This window comes from Dipodomys spectabilis, unplaced genomic scaffold, assembly GCF_019054845.1.
Source record: "Dipodomys spectabilis isolate Male_0828 unplaced genomic scaffold, ASM1905484v1 ptg000004l, whole genome shotgun sequence".
Lineage (NCBI taxonomy): Eukaryota > Metazoa > Chordata > Mammalia > Rodentia > Heteromyidae > Dipodomys > Dipodomys spectabilis.
The window spans coordinates 14,775,549-14,800,506 of record NW_024870681.1 but is presented as its reverse complement, the minus strand read 5'-3'; the positions used below and the strand labels follow the sequence as shown (position 1 = coordinate 14,800,506).

At 41.6% G+C, this 24,958-nt stretch overlaps 1 protein-coding gene across 4 annotated transcripts in view; it reads right to left on the bottom strand.

Annotated features, from left to right (window-relative positions):
* Positions 1-17,201, bottom strand: part of Arhgap44 (Rho GTPase activating protein 44) — a 157,838-nt gene extending 140,637 nt beyond the window's left edge. For 2 of the 4 annotated variants that reach the window (XM_042693926.1, XM_042693936.1), the window contains exon 1: positions 16,908-17,200. In XM_042693926.1, the coding sequence (XP_042549860.1) occupies positions 16,908-16,960 (53 nt within the window). In that variant the 5' untranslated portion in view covers positions 16,961-17,200. Of the gene's footprint in view, positions 1-16,907 lie in introns of all 4 variants that reach the window. The other 2 variants (XM_042693941.1, XM_042693930.1) reach the window with 2 other exon arrangements.
* Positions 17,202-24,958: the final 7,757 nt, after the last annotated feature.

Sequence of the window (24,958 nt, the reverse complement as noted above, 5' to 3'; positions counted from 1 at the left end):
AGGCCTTGTAATGGGTCTAAGCCAGTCTTAATGATCCTATGTCCCCTACATAGGCTAGAGCCTCATCTTCCTGGCATGTGTTAATAGGTAAATGTGAGGAATAAATCAGCTTAGACCAGAGGAAAGGGCCATTGGAATGCTTTTCTCTCCCTAGTCTCCTCTGCGGCTTGTGAACACAGAAGCAAATCACCTTAGCTACACTACCGCAAGCAGCTATATTTTGATCATGAAAAATGAGGGCGGAACAAAAATGGAGTGAAAGATAACAGGTACTCTACATCACAAGGCACCTGGACTCTGCCTACTGCTGGAAACCTGGTCCTGTAAAATCATTTCCTCACTGTTACTTGTGCTGGTTCTGTAGCTTGAACTCAAGGCCTGGGTAGTGACCAAGAATGTTTTTGTGCTAATGTCTACTGTTCTACCACTTGATCCACCTCCATTTCCTGTTCATTGCTATTTGAACACAACACAATGTATAACAGATCAAAACATCTCATGGTACCCCATACTTACTAGCAATTTTAATGTGTCCATTAAAACATCAATTAAAAAAAAAAAAAAAGAAGTAGGGCCCCAGTGGCTCACGCCTATAATCCTAGCTATTCAGGAGGCTGAGATCTGAGGATAGCAGTTCAAAGCCAGCCCGGGCAAGAAAAGTCTATGAGACTCTTATCTCCAACAAACCACCAGAAAACTGCAAGTAGTACCGTAGCTCAAGTGGTAGAGCGCTAGCCTTGAGCTGAAGACCACAAGGACAGTGCCCAAGCCCAGAGTTCAAGCCCCACAACTGACCCCACACACAAAAAAAAAAGAAAGAAAAGGCATTTTTCCTTCTTGTATAAGATGTTCTGAAGACTCTAAAAGCATTTCCAGAGCTATAAGTAACCAGCAGTTCTCTTAATTGTAGACCTTGCTATCCAAACACAAATACAGAATATTAATTTATAAGATAAACTTATGGTATGCAGCATTTCCTGTAGTCCTAGGATTCCTCCTCCCCCACACAGAACAAAAGATAATAAAGAAGAAAAATGACATTTTTTTAGTTCATGTATTCAAAAACATATGGTTTGGTCTGCACTGCAGAAAATCACTAAGAACTGTTCCAAGTTGAGAATACAAGTAAGGTTAACCAGGAACCAGTGATTCATGCTTTAATACTACTTCCCCAAGACACTGAACTACAAACAAGCGAGCTTCCAAGGACCCTGGGCAGAAAAGTCTGAGAAACTCCATCTCCAGTTAACCAGAAAAATATTGAGCTGAAGGCATAGCTCAAGTCGCAAAGCACTGTCTATGAACAAGAAAGTCAAATAAGTACAAAGTTCTGAGGTCAAGCCCCACAAAAAGGAAAGACTACAAGGGAGTCGCTGAAAAGGTCCAGACTGGAGACACAGAAATGTAAAAATACAGAAATGAAGGGAAATGTATTAGGTGGTATGAGGGCACATATCTACAATCACAACATTTAAGAGACTTAGACAATCATGAGTTTGAGACCAACCTAGGCCATATAGAGTGTCTCAGAATAACCAAAAAAAAAAAAAAAAAAAAAGCTAACGAAACCCACCAAAAACAGTTTTTAAAAAGGAAGGGGAGTTTGGAGAGGGGTTAAACACAGCAAATACAGATGGGTTGGATTTTATTAACGTAGGTAAAATGTATGTCATAAATATCAGTGGAGGGTAAGGGTGGGACTAAGGGTGAACTAACTCAGCAGTGATACTCAGACATTACGTTGAAAATGAACTATATAACTTGTAGGGAAGGGGATTCCAGAGGGGAAAAACTGGGAGAAAATGAGGGAAGAGGTGACACCATTCAAAAAGGAATGTACTCATTACACACCTTCTGTAACTGTTTACTCCTCTGTATATCACCTTTACAATAAAAATTTTTAAAGATATCAGTGAAGTCTCTCTGTATAATTAATTTATGCTAACAAAATTTTTATAGATAAAACTTAAATCGGGCATAGATTCATAGTATCCAGCTAGAAATAGAGGAATGAAAATGCTTCCTTTAAATGCCAAGAAACAGGCTAATCAGTGCAGCAGTAAATTAATCAGGGTGGGATCTTTGATATCCCAGGGGAGAGAATTATGGGAACATCTGGAGTGGTTGACAAGCAACTCCCCCTTCCCTTTTTTTTTCTGGGTAACTCTGAAGGTCCTTTTGCAAAACACCCTCCTCTATTGCTGTCTTAATAGCTGTTCATCAAGAAAACTTCCAATCCCACCCTTGGAAGGTCAGATGGTATAATCAAAATTGACCAATTCTTGTCTGTGAACCACTTAGATAATCCATAGAAAGAAAACTATCTGGGAAATGCCCTCAGGCTATCCTGTCCGCTGAGTCAAAGCACTGCATACACACTCCCAGGCTGCACTGTCCAGCCCTTTCTTTTCATTCTGCAGGGCCTTCTCCCCTAAATACATACACCTTTCCCTAAACTCCTTATTAGCTTAAATTACCTAAACTTGGTGTCTGCTGATGCAACCAAAGAAGGCCAGCTGGCCTCAGGGGTGCTGCTGGTCTTACAGACTATGTTCCAAAATGTTACAAGAAATGGGTATAGAATTCATGCCAGGTAAGCTCTACATGTGTACTTTGATCTTACACTGCTCTGATTAGAGTGACCTCAGATAAATCATGACGTAGTATATATTTCAAAAAAGCTAGAACAAGTTTTCACTGCAAAGAAATGATAAATGTTTGAGGAAGCTGATGTACAGATCAAAATATCATATGGTGCCCCATCATCATGTACAATTTTTAGGCATCTATTTTTTTAAAAAATGATAGGCAAGACATGGTGGAACCCACGGATAATCCCAGCTACCCTAGAAGTAGAAGAGGTAGGAGGATCACAGCCCAAGGAAAACCCAGAAAACAGCATGTGATAAAGTAAAAGCAGGAGGGCATGAATCAAAGGGGAAAGCACTTGACTAGCAAGCAAGAGACCCTGAGGTCTACCTTACCCACAGAACTGCCAAAAGCAAAAAAGAAACGATAAATATTTGAGATGAATGTGATAATTATCCTGATTTGATCATTTTATGTTGTGTATATAGTCTAATTACTCTCATGTTCTACCATAAATATGTACAATTATATGTCATTTAACAAAAAGACAAAAAGGAAGATATAAAAATCTAATATATCTTCAAAGAAAGAAAAATTAGCAGTGATGATCTACAAGGCCATTAGGTTGTCATTTCTCAGTAGCAGACTCTTGTTTTATAAATGAGATTTGATGTGCTTTCCCATGTTGGAAACCAGAGTTCAAGAGAATGTCAAACGTATTTGTATTTAGACCTAAAGGGTCCTCAAAGATACAATATTATCTAAGAAACTGATGATTGCTTTGCGTTCTGGCAGCTTTTTTCCCTTTTTAAAAAAATATTTATTTTAAAGAATCTGGGAATTAAAAGTACAAGAAACAGAATTGAAAATACCCCTATTCCCATCCAGAGATAAATACCACAAGCTTAACTTTATAGTCTTTCCTGAATTCCTTGCAGTCTTTTCTAGTTTTTTTTAATACTATACAATCTCAACTAAGTAGATACTTGTGTGTACTGTTTCCTTATCGTCTCTTTTTTCCAATCTTCTTAAATTTTATAATGTTTTAAGAAAACACTAAAATAGTCACAACTACATAGACACAGTAAATTTTACTTTCTCATTCCCTTTATTTAAAGGCACTATGATCTTTTTCTCACTTTCTTTCCCTACTGCAGACTCATTAATATCAATGATATGAAGACAGCAGACATGGAAGAGGGGACAAGCCAGAGTCTGCTTTTAGCACAGCTGACAGGACCCAGCATACTTAATAGCACAGAAGAAAACACAATGCATGTGGATATACCTTGTCTATAGAAGCCATGTTGTCCACAAGGTTCTTAGGGCTAGAAGCTCCCTGCACTTGTCCCCTTCCTTTCCCAAGTCCCTGTCTGGCTCAAAATTGTGCAGGAGTAGGTAGGGGATTTTGAAGAAAGATTCCAAAACTACCTTCTTTCAATGCAGAGGGAAGGAAAAAAAAACAAAAAAACCTTCCAAGGGCACGTTCTTACCCTTTCTGCTGAAAATGCAATACGGAAACAGAGGGAAGAATATTCTATTGACAGAAATTTCATTTTATGTTCTTTGTGGTTAGGTCTGCATGCAAGCTACTCCATTATCTTAAATGAATATGGCATTTTTATTTTTAAAACTCAGGAGCAGTTAATTAGCATTTCTAAAACCACCTATGCTGAAGGTAAATAGGGGACCCCTGGCTGCACAGAAAACTCAGTTGGGAGAGCAAACTTTTGCCCAAGCTTGATCTTCTGAGGATGGAGTTCAAATTTGCTGCTACTAAGTCTCCTATTCTGATCTGTGAAATGAGGCCCCAAACAGCATCCAAACTCCAAGAATTCCCCAATGAGTATAGTAGAATAGTGCCTCTAAGGTGTCTTAGTCAGTTTCTACCTACAACAGGTGACACTGGTGGCTTCTACTGTTGGCCATGCTTCTGTGATTGCCTTTCCCAACTCCATCTGGAGTGGGGCACTGCCAGCTAATTTGCCTCGGCCAATGAAATATCAGAGCAGCAAGAAACTCTTCCAGGACAAATGTCAACAGTTATCCTCACCTATTTCCTGCTCAACCATCATAGAAGCAGCTGTAGAATGAAGCCCGTGGCAGTCTGGGGCTCAGAAGGGCTGCTCCTGAGAGCAGGTTGTTATACCAGCTTAGCCTTCACTACACAGACTCACACAATACCCAGCCATCACGTGAGTATTAAATGAGAGGCCACATCATTAGTGACACCTCCAGATACTTCCTCCTGTCATGTGCCTGGATAACTACAGAAAATTGGGCTCAATTTGAAAAAAAAAGACAAATGGACATCAGTTTCGAGTAGCAATATTCAAGTACACAGGAATGCAAGTAAGGTCAAAATAAATGCTACGTGTCAAAGAGGCTTTCAAAACAGCAAAGAATAGTAGTAACTATTGGTAATAAGTATAATTTAGTGAGTGCTTATTATAACCAAGAGTTAGGTGGAGAATATTATACTTATTATCTTATTTAACCCCAGGAATAATCCCATAAACCGATGTCATGTCAGTACAGCAGAAGAGAAATACTGTTCTATTCATTAATCTCTGCTTTCTTCATGATACTCTCATTGTAGGAAGAACCTTTAGCTGTATATATCAAAATGTATCAAAAATGAATTGTGGGGGCTGGGAATGTGGCTTAGTTGTACAGTGCTTGCTTAGCATGCATGAAGCCCTGGGTTTGATTCCTCAGTACCACATAAACAGAAAAAGCCAGAAGTGGCACTGTGGCTCAAGTAGTAGAGGGCTAGCCTTGAGCAAAAGAAACTCGGGAACAACACCCAGACCCTGAGTTTAAGTCCCAGAACTGGCAAAAAAAAAAAAAAAAAAAGAATAGAATTGTGTGTGTGTGTGTGTGTGTGTGTGTGTGTGTGTGCCAGTAATAGGGTTTTTACTTACAGGCATAAGTCATTGGCTCCAGCTCAAAAACTGATTTTGACGTAAGAGGCAATGAATAATAGCAAGATCAAAGTTTGTTTCCCTAATATTGCTCCCTTCTGACAGCTCTGGCCCGTTCCCATGGAAAATGATAAGACTTCACACCACCTGCTGTAATGAGGACACATGGGCTCCTCACAGCAGAATGCTAAAGCAGAGTGCCCACAAGGGACCCGGTGTATTCAGAAGAAATAAAAAGGGTCTGGGTCATGGGAGAGGAGGGAGAGAATTCTCTGTGATTCTGCCGTGCAGAGGCTCCCTGTCTCCAGTCACACATCCAGGGGAGCTTGCTGACTAGTTTCAGCCAATGAGACTTGAACAGACATGACCTTTGTAAAAGCCGAGGCATTTAAGTGCCAGAATGCCATTTCTATATTCTCTCTTGGCCTTTAGCAGTATGGAAGGAGAAGGAAGAAGGCGGGGAAGATGGACACAGACTTGATTCCCAAGTTACACATACAGGAGAGCTGTCCTCCAAGTCCCCTAGACTCCCAGTATATTTTCTATGAGCCTAAAATAAATACTGCCAAAGCAAGCAGCTGAGTTTCAGAGCCAATGAGCTATCACAGCAGAGGATGACCTACCCTTGCTCACAACATGGAGGAATGAAGAGACCCCCCCAAGGAAATCAGAGGGAGATATGAACATGGAAGACAAAACACAATTTACTATTAACAATGACACTGAAGCTGGCTACTGGTGGTTTACACCTGTAACCCTAACCACTCAGGAGGCTGAGATCTGAGGATCACAGTTCGAAGCCAGCCAGGGCTGAAAAGTCCTGAGCCTGTTACTCCAAAACACTACTTAGAAAAGATAGAAGTAGATTGCTAGCCTTGAGCACAAAGAGGCTCAGGGATAGCATCCAGGCCCTGAGTTCAAGCCACAGGACTCACAAAAACAACAACAACAACAAAATACTGATGGAGAAAAAATAAGAAAGAAATCCGAATGACAATAGAGAAAAGCCTAAGCACTTATTCAAAGTGACTCAAGAAAAGATAGAAAACATGAGTAGTCCAATGACCACTGAAGAAATCTGGAAAACTATCAAAGATCATCATAAATCATGTCCTTGGAAAGTTAATCCCAATCTTCGAAGTTTGAGTAAGTCCCCTCAACCTCTTCATTCCATTAGCAAAAAAAGAAAACAGAGCTCTTCATTTTTGCTGAAAGAACTGAGGTTTGACGCAGAGCTTCATGCTCACTCAGCTTACTTGTTCAATTGGTACTCTACCACTTGATCCATACCTCCAGCCCTACTTCTTACCAATTACTTTGGAGATAGAGTCTCATGGACTTTTCTGCCCAAGCTGGTCTCAAACTAAAATCCTCTAATCTCAGCCTCCTCAGTAGCTAGAATGTTAGGCATGACTTACTAGGGTACAAAGCCAAACAATTCATTTTTACACCCTCAGCAAAAAAAAAAAAAAAAGCAAGCAAATGTCCTCAGTTATGAATATCAAAGGCAAAGTCCAACATGAAGCAATAAATTAAATCTAGCTATATAGGAAAAAGAAAAGAAAAACACAAAGCTTTGACAAACTATAGTCAGGACTGACCGTGAGAGTTCAAGATCAGAAATGCTATCAAGGGTCAAGCATCCAAAACACATTAGGACTCACTGATGCATCCCAGCACAGAAAACAATGTCTACAATCTAGTAAGTGGTCAGTAAATATTCACAGAATAAATAATGGGGTGACTATTCATAAATTAAAGGCAAGAACACATTTGTGATTATCAGTAAAGGATATAAAAAATTTAACTCAAAGAAAAAATTTAAAGTACAATAAAATTATGTGATATGTAACATATAAAATTATATAATATGCAACATCAAACATCATGAAGTTAGTAAGATGTGGATGCCCCAATGTTACCACACTATTTTACTTCTTTTCTACAAGTCCAAAACAAGATGACTATATATATATATATATATATATATATATATATATAATATAAAAATAAACACAAAAGGAAGATGTAAAACTTATTCATAAAAGATATGACTGTCCACTAGAAAATCCTATATACTCATTTTTTTTCAAATATTTGAAAGTAATCCATGAGGAAGAGCTAAGAAAACAGTATTTAAAAAATCATTTTCACCAGGTGCTGGGAACACATACCTGGTTAATATTAGCTACTTAAGAGGCTGAGAGGTGAAGATTGAGACTCAAAGCCAACCTGGGCAGCAAAGTCTATGAGAATCTTATCTCCAATTAACCAGTAGAAAGGCAGAAGTACAGCTGTGGCTCAAGTGCCATAGCTCCATCCTTGAGTATAAAAACTAAGCAACAGTGTGAGGCCCTGAATTCAAGCCCCAGTAGAGGCTATATTTTAGCACTAAAGAGGAAAAAACAAAAACATGTGATTTGAATCACCAAAGCTATTCTGGTCTTAAATTCTTAGCCTCTGGGATTACAGGCATTCCTGTAAATACTAAGATGTCAATTTTCTCCATCTTAATGTATCATTGAAGAAAATGGTGAAGGAAGATAAATAAATAAGCATAATCAAGATCATAAGCTCCTCTTCTTTCCACAGAGGAGCAGTGTAGAGGTGAGCATGCTGATGGTACATTCAAGGAAAAGATTCATAAAAGTTGCAACAAGAGGCCCAGCCCCCATTCAACACATAGGGTCTCCTGATGAGCATTCATCCTTCACTCCCACTGGGGTGGCTAAGTCATTCTCAAATTCATACCAGAACTGATAAGGCAGGTCAAAGGAATAAACTAGCAATCCTAAAAACAGATACAAAATGAAATCTTCAGTCCCTGATAACAGTAGTACATAGGAATTAGATGGCCAATTTATAGTAGGGTAACTAATTCTTTTTTAATAATAGAATAGGAAAACAAAATGTGACATGTAACTCATATCAACCTCCAAATTAGATGTCTGATGAAGGATCATCAGATCACTAATATTAAACTACTATAATGTGTCAGTATATATAAAATACACACTCACATGGCATTCAAAATTCACAGAAATCCTACTAAGATTCATCCTAGAGAAGTAGACTGAAAAGAAATACTTGTCAAATGACCATCGGAAGGAAGCAGGGTGAATACAGGGGAATAAATACACGTAGCCTTCTTAGTCAAGGGCTTATTACACATGGGTGGGCTTATTACACATGGCCTCCACCAAGCCTGGGCCAAAGGTAGTGCATTTTATTAAATCCAAAGGAATTTCAACGTAAGTGTGTACATGTATGTGTATGCATTCACACACATGCATGCATTCTGATACCAAAGCTTGAAATCAACATTTCATACTCTTGTTCAGCTTTCTTGCTCACAGCTGGTGCTATACAACCTGGGCCACTCCTCCAGCTTGGCATTTGGGGGGATAATTAGAGATGGGGTTGCTCAGATTTTTTTCCCAACTAGCCTCAAACTATGTCCCTCCAGCTCTCAACCTCCTGAATAGCTAGAGTTACATGTGTGAACCACCAGGGCCCAGACCCCCCCAGTGCCCAGACCTAAAATAAAAATGGAGCCCTCCCAAGGCAAAAGTGAATATGCTTAGTCAATATGATAAAGTGGAAAATTCAGATGTGATGAACAGTGGCATGTCTTTAGTGGAAATAGGGTGGTATGGGAGAAAATGAAGCATCCGCCATACGGTGCTTGAACATTAGGCTGAGCATGTGTGGTTTTCCTCAGTGGTGGTCTCCTTGGAAGCATTGAGCCATGGATACCAAGGATCTACTGTATTATACAGCCCAGAAAAAATATTCTGTAGATACGGTTACTGACCTGGGGTCATATTCAAGACATAGTATGAAGAGTTACCAAAAAAATGGGTTACAAAAAACAAAATCTAGTCATGATTCTTCTATAGGAGTACACAGTTATGTGCTCCATAATCATGTTTAACCATTTTGCACGTACAATGGTGGTCCCTCAAAATCCTAAGGTCAAGTGACATGATAGCCATCTCAATTTGTTCTACAATTGTCACACCATCAAGAGATCACCTTAGCAGTTCTGGTTCTCCAAGGATGTATGACTGTATGCATACCCATTAAAACTTAGAAAAATGTATCTTGCAGTCTGACCATGGCATCCAGGCAAAAGGAAGATAACTGGTGATTTCCCCTCTTTCTTTCGCCCATCAATAATTTATGATTTTTCTACAACAAGCAAATAATGCTTATGTAACCTCAAAAAAGAAAGTTTAAAAAAAAAGTAAATTGAATTCTGTGGGAAAATAAACATTTATTCTAAAAATACAGTCTAGTTAGAAAAATAAAAGCAAAAACATCTGGCTTCTTGGACAGAAAAGAACATTTGAAATTGCTAGAAGCCCACCAGCTCCCAAGTCAGTGGGGTTCTAGATCCCTGTGTCCAGGGGGAGCCCCGATCCTGCCCCCAGGGGAAGCCCTGGACCCTCTCCTTTCTCCTCTTAACCTCCTCTCTCTACTCCAAGCACCTCAGCACAGAGCTGAAGCCTTACTTTATTATTTGCTGTTCTTATCAAACTAGCATTTGGAATAATCTGCTCTTGATTACTAAGAAAGGAAATGCTTACAAATCCTCTCTAAAACCAACAACCACAATTTACCATTTTATTCACATGGCTAATAATCTCACTTTGAGAGAGAGACAGAGACAGAGAGACAGAGAGAATGGTCCTTTACAGCCATCATTAGAAATATCAGGGATTAATGAATCCCTTTAGTGGACAGGAGCAATCTAAGAGACCAGTTTCTTCAGTGACTTGCAGGTCTGGATAAGAGAATTCTGCAAGCAATCCAGGCAGCCTCAAGCTGACGACAACAGCCCAGCCCAGAGAAGAAGATCCAGCAGACCTGCACAGTATAAAGCTTAGATACAAGAGCAAAGATTATTATCTGTAGTTGAGATCTGCCAGCCTGGTTATCACTGGATTACTAAATTCTGTTATTTTTCACCTATACCCACCTCAGCAGGGGGTAAGCTCTGTGTTTCCAGAACTCCACTAAAATCCTTGTGAGTGTAGGGGAGATACTTGCTTCTGAGCAGTCCTGCTGGACTACTACAAAGTCTGCAGTGAGGCCTGTGTTCAACTGGCATGCCCTAATCGCAGTCAGGGAAAAATATCAGGGAGGGAAGAGAGCTGGATGACTAATCTGGACTTGGTTCTGACTTTTCCCTAATGTCCTATTGATTGGGTCATGGCTCTTAAAAGACTTGTTAAAGGGACAGGGGAGCAGCTCAAATGCTCCTTCAAGGAAAAAATCCTCTGTGCCTTTGGCATGAGCCGAAATGCCTGCAGCACCAGACCTCCTCTGTAGGAACTCTGATGCTTTGCACCCAGCTCTGGACCAGTGATGGGTGCCTAGATCAAGGCACTGCATTGGGTGTGCTACATGCAACACAGATGCTTGGCACCAAAGCCCAAGGCTACCAAGCAATATCTTGCTTGCTAAGCAATGTCTTGCTCACTAAGCAATGTCTTGCACACTATGCAGTCTAGGAATGGAAGACAGAGCTCTTGACACAAAACTTGGTCTTTATCTCCAATTCAAGACCTCTAAATGCACAGTCCAAGGCCACATGACCATCCTTGACCCCTTCCACACACCCTTACTAACATGCTTTCTCCAAGATACACTGAACTTCATCCATAACAGCACAGACCCACAAGAGCATAGACACACAAGAGTGTAGATTCATTTGGAGCCATCACTAGGTATCACTGGCTATTGGAACTATATATGTTTATAACAGGTCCTTTAATTGTAGGAGGCTGTTTTTGGAAGAATGACTGGATAAACAGAAGAGGAAAATGACAATGATCCAAGCTACTTAAGAGGAAGAGATGGAAGCCTCCACAGTTGGAGTCCAGTCTAGCCTCATCCACCCAACTCCCCCCCCCCCCCCAAAAAAAAAGAAAGAAAAAATAAAAGTTAGCAAGACCCTATCTCAGAAAGCAAGCTGGGCAAATTGGTATGCACTAATGATCCCAGCTACACAGGAGGCATGGGTTCCAAGAAACATGGTCCAAGACTAGCCCAGACAAAAGTTTAAGACCCTATCTGAAAGATAAATTAAAGCAAAAGACAAATGTGACTGGGGGGTTGGTTCAAGTTGTAGACCTGGCAAGTATAAAGCCCTGAGATCAACTCCCAGTATCCCCAACCCCCAGAAAATGACAAGGAACTTTCTCAAGCATTTGGTGAACCCCTCCTTATACTAGGCTCCCTTCAATCTCATCATAGCACTCTGAGATGGGCCCCAAATGTGCAGCTCAGAAACCAATCCTCTCACAGTATCAGGTGCCAATTTTACTTCTATATGCTCTTTAACTTAGTAGGTCCCTTGGGTGCTAAGGTTTCATATCAGGGCTTTGTTTCACTCAACAACAACCAAATGTTACATTCCAAGGAAAATACTCCTTTTCAGGATGGGTCTCACCCCAGTAGCCACTAGGTTATGTTGAATGTAAACAACAACAACAAAAAGATGTGGGTTTTTGCTGCTTTTTACTATATCCTCCCTTAAATCTCGCTCTTATTCTGCTCTTCTAAAACTTGGCAGTACAGCTGTTCCTCACCCCTGGGAACATCAATTCCAGGTACATAAATAAAGAAGCACAGTCTCATCAATGAACAGCTTTCCATGATCTCCCCAGAGCCCCCGACCCTGTATAAAACACATGGGATCTTTTGCTAGCCACTAAATCACCAAAGAATTTCAGAGACATACTAGATACCAAGCATTAAAGCAGTTGTCCTGGTCCCCAAAGAGCTTAGTCTGTAGGGAAGAGAAATGAAAAGGAATAGAAATTATATCACAAGTGAACCATCAGAACCATGGCACACTTTCAGAATGTAGGTTCCAAGAGGGCAGAGATTTAGCTTGTTCTTATTGCAATAATTCTCTGAACCAGAGCAGTGCCTAGCACACAGCAGGCATCCAATCGATGGGGAGTGAGTGCATGTGAATATGCCACAGTGCACATATTTTGATGACAGAAGATTTGCCCAAAGATGGTTACAGCTAGCATTTGTTAAGCTAGGCACTATGCTAGGCACTTGCCAAAGGCAATCTGATTACTGTAATCACAATGAATTCATCCCCATCGTGCATATGGGGATGAATCATTCCCATCTTGAAGATAAACAAATTAATGTGCAGAACTAGAAGCTCAAGACCCACTGGGCACATGGTAGCCAGGGAGTGACTCCCAAAGGGTGGAGTGGAGAAACAGAGGAAAGACTAACGCAGAAGGGAGTACTGAAGATCAAAGAAAGTCTTTCCCCAATTCATTGCAAAGGTTTTCATCACTCTTTTCATAGCAGCTGAAGTCTTCCCTACTCCTTAGACAGGAGCACTTCAAGGGAAACACTAGTAACCTGGCAAAGTACACTTAAGTAGGACAATATCTACATTGTTCAGGTGTAATGACCCAATTCCAACCCATTTTAAAATCAAAATAAGCCCCAGACCCTGCCACTTACAGAGGAGAGCTATGAGGAGACAGGGAGAAAGGGCAACTCTCAAGCCTACCTGCACGTTTTCTCTGAGAGCAGCCACCATTTCCAACACACACAATGGTATGAATCAAGTGTCTTGCCAAATAATACTTAAGAATTGCTTCATAACCCCATACCCACAGTCCTCACTACTTGCACTAATGTAAGAACCTACAAGCTCCATAGGATCATGACCCATAGGATAAAGAAAATGTTACTCCTTCCATTTGCCCTCATGGGTCAAGAATAATCTGTTTTAATCTTGGCAATAAATATTGATTGAGTATCAACTGTCTACAAGGCACTGTGCTCTATGTCCTTGGCATGCAAGGGCAATCAATATATTCTATTGGAGGCAGTCAGGCAAGAAAATACAAAACAAAAACAGAAGAAAGTTTCATGCAGTGGTGAGTACTAGACAAAAATGAAGAAAATGATTATAGAGAAAGTGAATGGGAAGTGAGGGCTACTTGAAAGCCTTTGAGCTAAGACCAGAGTGATGAGGAAGAGCCATTCTCAGTCCAACAGGGAAAACCGGAAAACAGCAAGAACAAAACCCCGAGATGGAAATTAATTGGTGTGTTTGAGGCTAGGAAAGCCAGGTGGCTAGGGCTCCAAGATGAGCAGAAGGTGAAACAGAAAATAAGTATGGGTGAGTCAGAGATGAGCCAAATCAGATAGGACCTGATAAGGAAATTAGAAAGACAGAATGCTAGCCGGGCACTGGTAGCTCATGCCTGTAATCCTAGCAACTCAGGAGGCTGAGATATGAGGATCGAGGTTCAAAGCCAGCTCAGGCAGCAAAGTCCGTGAGACTCTTATCTCCAATAAAAACCACCAGAAAACTGGAAGTGGCTCTGTGGCTCAAGTGGTAGAGTGCTAGCCTTGAGCTGAAGAGCTCAGGTACAGGCGCCCAGGCCCAGAGTTCAAGCCCCACGACTGACCAAAAAAAAAAAAAAGAAAGAAAGAAAGAAAAGAAAGATAGAATGCTAAGTGGAACAAGATGCCATTGGACCTTTCACACAATAGAGTAACAAACTAATATTTGCCTTAAAAGATTCACTCTGGATTTCATTAAAAAAAAAAAAAAAACTTGCCAGGTGCTGGTGGCTCGTGCATGTAATCCTAGCTATTCAAGAGACTGACATCTGAAGATGGGGATTCAAAGCCAGCCCAGAAAAAAAGTCCATGAGACTTTTATCTCCAATAAACTACTCAGAAAAAAAACTGAGAGTGACAATGCTGTGGCCTAAGTGGTAAAGTACTATTCTTGAGCAAGCAGCTCTGGGACAGCACCTAGACCCAGAGTTCAAGCTCTAGGACTGGCAAAAAAATAATTAATTCCACTGGTGACAGTGGCTCCTACCTGTATCCTAGCAATTCAAGGAGCAGAGACTAGGAGGATCACAGTTTGAGGCCAGACTTAGCAAAAAAAAAAAAAACCTTACAAGAACCCATCTCGACCATTAAATACGTGCCTGTGATACCAGCTACACAGGAAGTGTAAATAGGACAGCTTGGGCATAAATGCAAGACCCTATTCAGAAAAAAAGAAAGCATAAAGGACTGGAGGCATGGCTTAAGTGGCATAGCACCTGTTCAACAAGCATGAGACTCTGAGTTCAAACTCAAATACTACAAACCAACAACAAAAAAAAGAACAATAAAAAGCAGGAAAAATATAGGCTGGTCTTCATTTTACCTGGGGTGCCATCTAACAGAAACAGAGATCATAAACATGCCAATATCCAACAGGGTCCAAACAAACAGTGACCAGATACAAATACTTCTAAGAATGCACTTCAATAGGTACGGCTACATTTCCTTATTCCTTTCTTGCTACTCCAGCACCCCACTACAGTAATGGGGCTTCAATTCTGCTCAGATCAATTTTTCCAAAACCCAGTTTCTCCTCACTCACCCTTTTTCCCTTCATGAATGAGGGTGAAAAAATAAGGCATTATGCCGATGACTCAAAAATCTTACCACCTTAAAAAAAATCCTAAGAAAACATGTAAGAGTTGTATTTTAGGGCTACAACATAAAATACCTCCAAAACATATAGATTCAAGCACTAATCAGAAAATCCCAAGACAGACAGAAAACAACAATTTTATGTCCAGAGTCCCGGACCACCACCTCTGCTGACCTCTTGGTTGGTCTGAGGTAGTGAATGATGCCGACCTTCAGGATGATGCAGAAACCAAGATGTTTTCCAAAGACTGGTTGGCTTGACAGTCATTCACTAAACAAGGAATACCAGGAGAACATTTTCTCAGCCACCAACATACCAAAGACCATCCATGTGAGGCTATATTTGTGACAAGACCATGCCAAAAATCTGGGCTAATCTGACTCTGCTATTCATAAATTCCCCCCTCATGTTAAAGCACATGTGTTTAGGAAGGAAAAAAAAAAAGAATCCAAGTCAATTTTAGACATCGTAACTTGGAAACCATCTGGAGTCGCTGGAACGGTAAGAAACCACCACATCCCCTGCCCTCAAATGCCCACTGTATCTAGGGCAGTATGTTTAGACCAATGGGAGTTTAGGTGTCCTCTACTCCCTAGGGAAATCCCCACCCCCACCCCTACCAAGTGCCAGCAAAAGCTCCACTTCCCACCCAAGGAAGGTATTTGGTTTCTCGGTGAACCCTAGTGGAGAGCCCTCGATGTTGTATAGAGCTGGCACTTGAATCGCACCCAAGGCTGGGTGAGTTCTTTGCTTTGCTATTGCTTTAGAACTGCACCTCTAAATTCCTTTACCACAGCAGACATGGGAAACCCTCCCCTGGGCCCAAAGAGTTCCATGAAGGAAAGAAAATAAAAATCCCCTCTTCCTAAAAATCCTGTGTTCACAGCATCTCTAGTTTTGGAAGAGACCCACCAGAATCTTCCTTATGTAACCTTAATAGATGCTGCTGCTGGCACCCCGCAGGGCCGCTCCTGAAGACACTGGCCCAGATCTAGCTCGTTTTCACCAAGAGGAGAACAGACAGGGTCCTTGCAGCTTCCCAGGGCCGGGCTCTTCTGGACTGTGGGACCTCTGTCCCCCCTCACCTTACCTGGCTGCCATTCTGAGCTTATCTTCTCACCTAAAGAAGCTGGACCTCCCTTTGGGCAGCCCTCCCCTTCTCCTCCCCCCCTCCCATCCTCCCTCCGCTGAAATCAGTCTTAGGACCATGCCCACAGCAACGCCATGCCACCACCAAGTCCCTTCCCTCCCCTCCCAGGCTCTCCCCGCCATCCTCTGGCCACCACCAAAAACGCGTGAAGAAACCCAGCCAGGACAAGCGATCCCAAATCTCGTCCAGTCATAGTCCCTAGAAGCACACAGGGCGGGAGGGGCCGGCCGACCAGGCCCAACACTCCCCCCCCCCCTTCCCCCTCATCCCCACCCGCTTCTCGGACAGCGAGGCAGCCTGGAACATGGGCGCAGGGGCCGGGAAGGGATCTCCGGAGACTGGGGTTGCTGGCGGCTTCCAGCACCACCCGAGCAAAACACCTGTTTCCAGGAAGATGGGCAGCCGCGGGGAGAAGGAAGTCCCGAGGAAAGGAGAAGAGGGCGAGGTGCCGGGGAGGGGGGGGCAGCCGGAGACGCAGGTGAACGGTGCGTCACACCCGGGCGCTTGGCAACCGGGACCCGCCTGCAGCGAGGGGAGAGGGGGAGGCTCCGGGGGTCTGAAGTTCGAGGCGAAGAGGGAGGCCCCCGCCCTGGGGGCGCCGGGGACCGCGTCAGGGAGGGGATAGGGGTGGGGAGGGGAAGAGGCCGGCGAGCGCGCGGGGAGGGCAGGAGGCCGGCGGGCTCCATCACCTGCGCGCCCCGCGGACGCAGCCGAGCCCCGCGGGCGCGCACGGCCCCACGGCTTGACCTACCTGCCCACCGTCTGGTTGGCCAGCTGGCGCATGCGGTTGAACTGCTTCTTCATGGTGGTCTCCGCTGCCTGGCTCGTCCCGGAGCTGGAGGAGGACGGAGCAGCCCGGAGCCCGCCGCAGGGTTACATGGCTCCCGCGCGCGGAGCCTCCGGGCGGCGGCGGCGGCGGCGGCACTGCGGAGCCTCCGGGAGCCGTCTGGCCCGCGCGCGGCTCCCTCCCGAGGGCACCACCGCCTACTTCTCCTCCTCCTCCAGGGCCGTCTCCCGCCGCATCCTGCTCAGGCGCGGAGCGGCGCCCTCATAGCGACGCCCCGGGGCCGACCTCGGTGGCCGCCCGGTCTGCCCGGGCTGCAGCCCCGCAGCCACCCCCCCCACCAAGCCCCAGCCCGGCGCGCGGACTCGGGAGTCTCCGCAGGCTGGCTGGCCGGCTGACTGGCCGGGAGGTCCTTGTGCGCCTGTGCGGAGGCGCGGCGCATGCTGGGACTTGTAGTTTTCTCCACCCATACCCACCTTTCCTCTGTCCAAAGTTTGCAAGGAAAATGGAGAGCAGAGGTGGGAGAGGGCAGCTACACCACCACTTTCACACTTTACCGTGACTGTAAAAATGTATGTAATGCTCTTCAAAAAAAAATGCCGTGAAATCAGGAATACAACAACGAATAAGGAGAGTGAGGAGCATCTATCTGCCTCCTATTGTATCTTTAGTAAGCCTTAGGCATCACTGGCTGGGTTGTCAGAAGGAAGGACTATAACAGGTCCGTGACTCATGAAATTGTACAAGGTCACCTAACCCTTGGAGAGGTCGAGGATTATGCTTCAGGCACAGAGAATGAACCAAGTTTTTGAACCAAGTATAGCAAACTTCTCAGAAGTGTCATCCTTAAAAGCCAGGCCTCCGTGGCTCACGCCTGTAATCCTAGATACTCCGAAGCTGAGATCTGAGGGTCATGGTTTGAAGCCATTCAGACAGGAAAAGTCCATGAGACTCACCTCCAATTAACCTCCCAAAAGCTAGAAGTAGAGCTGTGGTTAAAGTGTTGGAGTGAAAAAGCAACCAGTCCCTGAGTTCAAGCCCCCACACAAAAAAAGAAAGAAAAGAAAAAGGAAAAACACATGTCTTCCTTAATTTTCACAAGTCCAGTGGATAAAGGCAATAATGAGTGTAATCATAATGGCATCTGATCTACTGGCCCAACCTGACAGCCCAAACTATGGCTTAGATTCTCATCCCTTAACTATTCCCACCTCCTGTCTACTACCAGAAGGTGGAGAGGCAAGAGCATGGATATTCACTGGCCTCCTTGCAGAGGGCCCAGAATTTTCTCAAGATAGCTACTGCAGTTAAATGTTATCATCCAATACCAAGTAGCCCAGTATTGCTGAGTGGTAGGGGCTTTAGGTCAACCAGATAGAGGTTCTTGTATTAGAATTCCACATTCCTACTATATAACTTCAGAGTAATTACTTAGCTTTGCTAAGTTTCATTTTCCTCATTTCTATTGGAGAAATAATGGTGGCATTTGTTAGATGGAAAGTCAAGTATTTGTTAAATCAAATTGCATATGAATGAATATGTGGCGCATTATGTCATATTCATCTACAGTGAGTGAGCAAAGCTCTGATAGTTACTAGCATAAGCAAAGAAATCCTAATCCTAAAACAATTTCTATTATGAAATCTGAAAGACCTTTTTTTTTTTTCAAAACGGGATATTTTGCATATGTCAATGATAGTCGAAAGATGTCCTAAATATGGCTGTAAGTGTTTTTATTGGCCAGCTGAACAAAAGATGGTTTGAGGCATGTCTTGGCTGAATGAACATGAAATCTTTAATTAATTGTGAATTTAGCCTCTGCTTATTAGGTCAGACAGCTCCAGCTAATTATCAAGTGGACACATTATTTACTTTTTTACTAACTGTATATGCCTATGATGTTAATAGAATGTTTATACAAAACAAATTATTTCCATGTTGGATTTTTAAGACAGTATTTTTTAAATATAGATTTTAAGATATTATAGCATGCTTTTATGGCATAAATAATAGTAGGGTACCCTATGACTCTTTAAGAACACTATATCTGATAATATTTAGACCTGGATTATCCAATGGAGTAGCTGTTGGCCACAATTTAATGACTTAACAGCAAATAAGGCATTTCCTACTTCCTATTCCAAGAGAGGGATTACAGTGCAGAAAAATAAAATAAAAATGGATATCAAGGCCATTCTTTTGAATTTGTAAAGCTGACTTCAGAGACAGTAGTTTTTGAAGAGATTTGAGTATTAAGAATATGAATTAGGAGCTGGGGTCCAGTGACGCATGCCTGTAATCTTCATTACTCAAGAAGCAAAGACCCATAATATAGCAGTTCAGCAAAAACACGGCTGGAGGCATAGCTTAAGTGGTAGAATATAACTGAAGAAGGCCAAGTAAACCTGAGTAAGTCCAACTCCAGTACACAATATGGAATTAGAGCTTTAATTTAGATCAGTTGAAAGAACTCATTGGCTGTGGGATGTTGAAGATGGTAATGGGGAAACAGAATGAAAGGGAAATGGGAGGAACTAAGGAGGGGAGAGAGAAGAGAGGAAAAACGAGAAGGAGACAGAAAGAAAGAAGGAAAGGGAGAGAAGAGAAAGGAATGACATGTGTAAATTGTCCTAAAATTTTTCTATCCTCATGGCAAGGGATTTTACCTCATTTTTTTCTCTGAGATCAACCCCAGTCCCTGTGATTATCTTTGGACGGTGAATAGGACAAGATATTCTCTCTGTCTTTTTTAGTCCACCATAATACCAGTGATGAGTGGCTTGGGGACTGGTGTGGAGCAGAGTAATGACCATCCACTGGAAGTGATCAAAGTTACCTTGACTGTATTAACCCAGAGGTTGGTGAATCTTTGTTATTGTGATGGAATTGAGTCTGTGTTGACTGCTGCTTGGCCATCACTGAGAAAGTGGTCCTTCCCTTTCCACAGTCATGGATCAGGCAGCCTAGAGGCAGATGATGGATTTGGGAGCAGTGGACAATCTGCCCTCTGCTTCTTGGATGAAAGCTAGGAATGGCAAAACATGCAAAAATCCTCTATCTTCCAAGACTCAAGAGTAGAAAATTGGCTTCATGGAGTACCTGTGGTGCCATCATCACAGTCCTGGGCAGCCCCAGACATCCCACCACAACCATGTGCTATGGTTTGATCTCTATGTATGTGTGGTGTCACAGAGGTCTATGAAAATACCCATACATAAAGTATGAAAAAACTGTAGAATAAGCAGAAGATAGCAATGACCAAGATGCAAAATAAGGCAGAAATATCTCAAATTTAATTTCTGCCACCTAGAAAATGAGAGTAAAAAGATAACTTGATATGCAAAACCAAAAGAGGAGAGAAAAGAGGAAAGACAAGAAGACAGAGAAGGAAATTCTCTCTCTCATACACTCAGTTTTGGTCTATAGGCCCTTCCCTGTACCTACTGATCTTCTTCACGTTTGGCCACATAATTTACCCTGGTCAACAGAATATGTGCTGCTTACTTTGCCTCATTTTTATTTATCTGAAATAAGTTAGAAATCTGACATCCTGGCCAGGGCTGCTGAATTAGGATCATTTTAGCTTGTGTTCTGAGTGCAAGGATCACAACAGCTGCTCTGTCAAACACCAGAGCCGGGAGCTACAATGTGGTTACCAGAACTTAATTTTTGATTAGATTAAATAAAATTTAAAAGCCATCTACAATTATCCACATTCCAAGTGTATGAGAACAGAAAGTTCCATTGGATGGGGCTGCTGTGAAGAATATGATTAACAAAGTATTAGAGGAGGAACAATACCAAAATGCATTGTATTATTTGTGAATGGTAAAGTAAAAGTCACAGGAGGCTGTTGAGTAATAGTGGGTAGTGGGAATGGAGCAAGTGAGAATAATCAAGTGGTCATGCTGATTAAATTTGTGTGTGTGTGTGTGTGTGTGTGTGTGTGTGTGTGTGTGTGTGTAATATACCACAGTGAGATCTCTTTCAACAATTAGCATATGCTAAGGGAAATGAATGACAGGAATGTAAACCACGTCCTGTCTGGGTTGTTAGTGTAAGTGGGAAGGGGAAGTGTAAATAGAAGATAAAAGAATAAGGTCAAAATGCTTGATGTGTACATGTGAAAACTGGAAAAGTGAAGCTTGTTGAGATTAGTTTGGGAAGGGAGGAGGAAGAGGGAAAGTGACCTAACGACATTATATGCATATATAGAAATGTGAGAATGAAACCCCTTTGTACTACTAATTGATGCTATTAAACACTGTGAGGTAAAGAGAATAAAATTTGGACTATAGGACCTAATAAAAAACAGAAAGCTAAAGAGGGTATCAGGTAATTATCTTACCTCTCCAGGTCATGGTTGTCTCATTTACTACATGGAGGATTTGATATAAGAACTCTTAGCTATAAAATTATTGCATTCTTCTAGAATTCCAGTCACCTTCATAAACACAGGTATCAAACACGACTGTTGGTCCGAAAGCATCTTTTCAACAGGCTGATAGAAGCTATCATCTACTACATACACAGCCAATTGCATCATTAACTCCAGTATGTCAGCCTTTCTTGGGTTTGTACCTTTATCTATACTTTTACAGTTTCATCATCAGAGAAGATCTGCCCCACTGTATAACCTTGTGTCTGGTCATGAGGCCTCAGTGACATGTGCATCTTTAAGAGACTCCATGTACTTTTCTCTCATCTTATTACAAGTACTAGCTTATCTCAACCTTTGCCCTGCAGGATGCACATTTGTGGAACACACCTGATCCACACCACTGTAGAAATTAGAGGAGGAGTTGAGAGATTTTCTATCTGGTAATTTTTTAAAGATAGGGAAAATGAATACATGTTAAGATGCTGTGGAAGGTAACAAGAGAATACCTTTGGAGTCTCTTATTTAATGATTGTAGAATACGCTCTTTAAGTATATTTGTAATACAAATTGCTCTAGAAAAATAGGAAGCATGAATAGACAAGAAATAAACAAAAACCTGTCAGAGAACAACAATGCTCAGAGTTGGGAAGAACTCAGAGGAACAAGATTCAGATGTTTTGAATCCTGTTCTTTCAGGATTCAAAATACTTTAAAGTATTCCTCAGCACAGAAACACAGAAACAGAAAGCACACCAACTCACATAATTGACCTAATCATGTTTTCACACCTGATAAAAGCAACATGAAACAAGCCATTATCACCAGATTAGGTACAAAAACTATTAACAGAATGTTACTAAAAAAAAATCCAACAGGGGCTGGGAAGGTGGCTCAGTGGTAGAGCGCTTGCTTTGCATGCATGAGGCCCCGGGTTCAATTCCTCAGCACCACATAAGCAAAAAGAAAAAAGCTGGAAGTGGCGCTGTGGCTCAAGTGGTAGAGAGCTAGCCTTGAGCTGAAGAGCTGAGGGACGGTGCCCAGGACCAGAGTTCAGGCCCCATGACTAGACCCCCTCCCCCCAAAAATCCAACAATGTGCATACCTTCTGGTAATTGTGAAGAAAAGTCTGAATATTCAGATGGATCAAAAAAGTAAAAACCATATATACATATATGTACATACAGACAGACAGACAGACAGACAGACAGACAGACAGACAGACAGACAGACAGACAGACAGATAGATAGATAGATAGATAGATAGATAGATAGATAGATAGATAGATAGATAGATAGATAAATAGATGTAATGGGGCTTGAAGGGAGAGCCCAGGCACTGTCCCTGAGGTATTTTGCCCAAGCCTCGTGCTCCTCCACTTTAAGCCACAGCTTCACTTACATTTTGTTGGTGGTTAAATGGAGATAAGAGTTTCAGGACCTTTCCTGCCCTGGCAGACTTTGAACAGCCATCCTCAGATCTCAGTCTCCTGAGTAGCTAGGAGTACAGGCATGAGCCACCAGTGCAAAGCTACCATTTATACATGTGAACCCATATGTTTCAAAAACAGGACCAGGTCTTGTTAGGTCAATATGTTCTTTCTTGTTGTCCATTATTCTAAATATTTCTGTAGTCAGTATGTTAGTGGTTAAAATTTTACCCATATACTTCCTTGACGAAGACCAAAACTATCAGAGAAGCTTCTGCTTCAAAGTTTATCATGTTTTCAAATTTCTTGTATTATCAAATTATCTTCTATATAAAAGATGGAAATATGTTGCAAGCTCACTTAAAATGTGTGTGCCATTTTTCTGCAACTCCCACCTATACTGGGTATCACCACTTTTAACGATCTCCAGAGATAAGTGCATGCATCATACATATTTGTATATAAATATATTATTATGTATATACCCATATATACATATATATGAAATGTAGTATCATGCTCTTTTAACTTACACTTCTTTCAGAACATTAAACATGTTCTCAGGCTGGGTGCTGATGGCTCATACCTGTAATCCTAGCTACTCAGGAGGGTGATATCTGAAGATTTTAGTTGGAAACCAGCCCAAGTAGAAAAGTCCAGGCGGAAAGTCTGTGAGACTTTTATCTCCAACTAACTACCAAAGTATGTTGGAAGCGGGACTGTGGAATTGTGGCTCAAGTAGCAAAGCACTAGCCTGGAGGGGGAAAAATACTCAGAGACACTGTCCAGGTCCTGAGTTCAAGCCCCAGAACAAGCACCAAATAATAAATAAATAAATAAATAAATTGTCTCTTACATTTGTCTGCCCAGGCTAGCTTTGGACCACAGTCCTCAGGTCTCAGTCTCCTGAGCAACAAGGATCACAGGCATGAGCCACTGCCACAAGAGTAGCTTTAGTATTTCTTACTCAGTATGTCTTATTCTATTATTTACTTTATCATGTATGCAGCTCATTTGATACTAAAAAGCTCTTTAGTTACATTAATTAGAGTGATACTAATGTATCTGATGACACATGCTTTTTTCCTGGTTTAGCCTTTGCAATTTTAACTCCTCTAATGTAGATAATTTTTCTCCTAGATATTGTACAGTTTTAATGTGGTCAAACTCATTTATCTACTCTTTACAATTTATACCTTTGATTTAATGCTTAGCAAAGCTTCCTCATACCCAAAGTATAGAAATATCCAGCTATCTTTTTATCTATTTATGTGTGTTAAATTCTTTTATGTATAGTGAATTTCACATTCACCTTCTGATGATAGACTGTTAAGTCAGGACAATGGCTTTGACTCATTTCTTCCTCAAATATTAGTTTGAAATAACTCTTCCAATAGAGCAGAACTATTCTGGGCTATACATAGTAATTAGAGAAAGGTCTGTTGGAAATCTTGGCAAATGCCGGTATAGCTGATTTCTTAGCAAGGAGAAGACTAGCGAGGTAAAGCTTATTATATGATTTCTAAACCAGCCACCAAACCAGACTTCTCTGTGTGAGAGTGAAAAAAGAGAAAGAGGATTTAGTGGTTCAGCAAAACAGATGCTATATGATCATGATGATGAAGACAATGAAGATGGTGAAGATGATGATCAAGATGATTTTAATAAAGATAATGACAATGATGATGATAATAAAGATGATTATGATGATGTATATAGTAATAAATCATATAAACAAGAACACCTTACATGCACTGTCTTAATCTTTAAAGGAAATCAGGAATAGAGGTTTTATTATATCCATCAAATAAGTCAAAGGTCAAAGAATCTAGGCCAATAAGTAGGTAGTTGAGTGTCAGAATAGGCATTCAAATCTACGTTTTGTTTTCATATGTTCAAAAGCCTGTGCTTCTACACAATGTATTAATGTATCCAAACATTGTACTCTACTAAAAAGTACAAATCTATGAGCCAGTTAAGAAATGGCTAACAAGTTTGACAAGAAATGTACTTATTACCTTACTTATGTAACTGTAACCCCTCTATACATCACCTTGACAAAAAAGAAATGGCTAATTTAAATTTAAAATAGGAGTCAATTAACAATTAACTAGTAATCAAATCTCAGCCTGTAATATTGGGTGGCTCATGCCTGTAACACTAGTTACTCAGGAGGCTGAGATCTAAAGAGCCTGGTTCCAAGCTAGCCC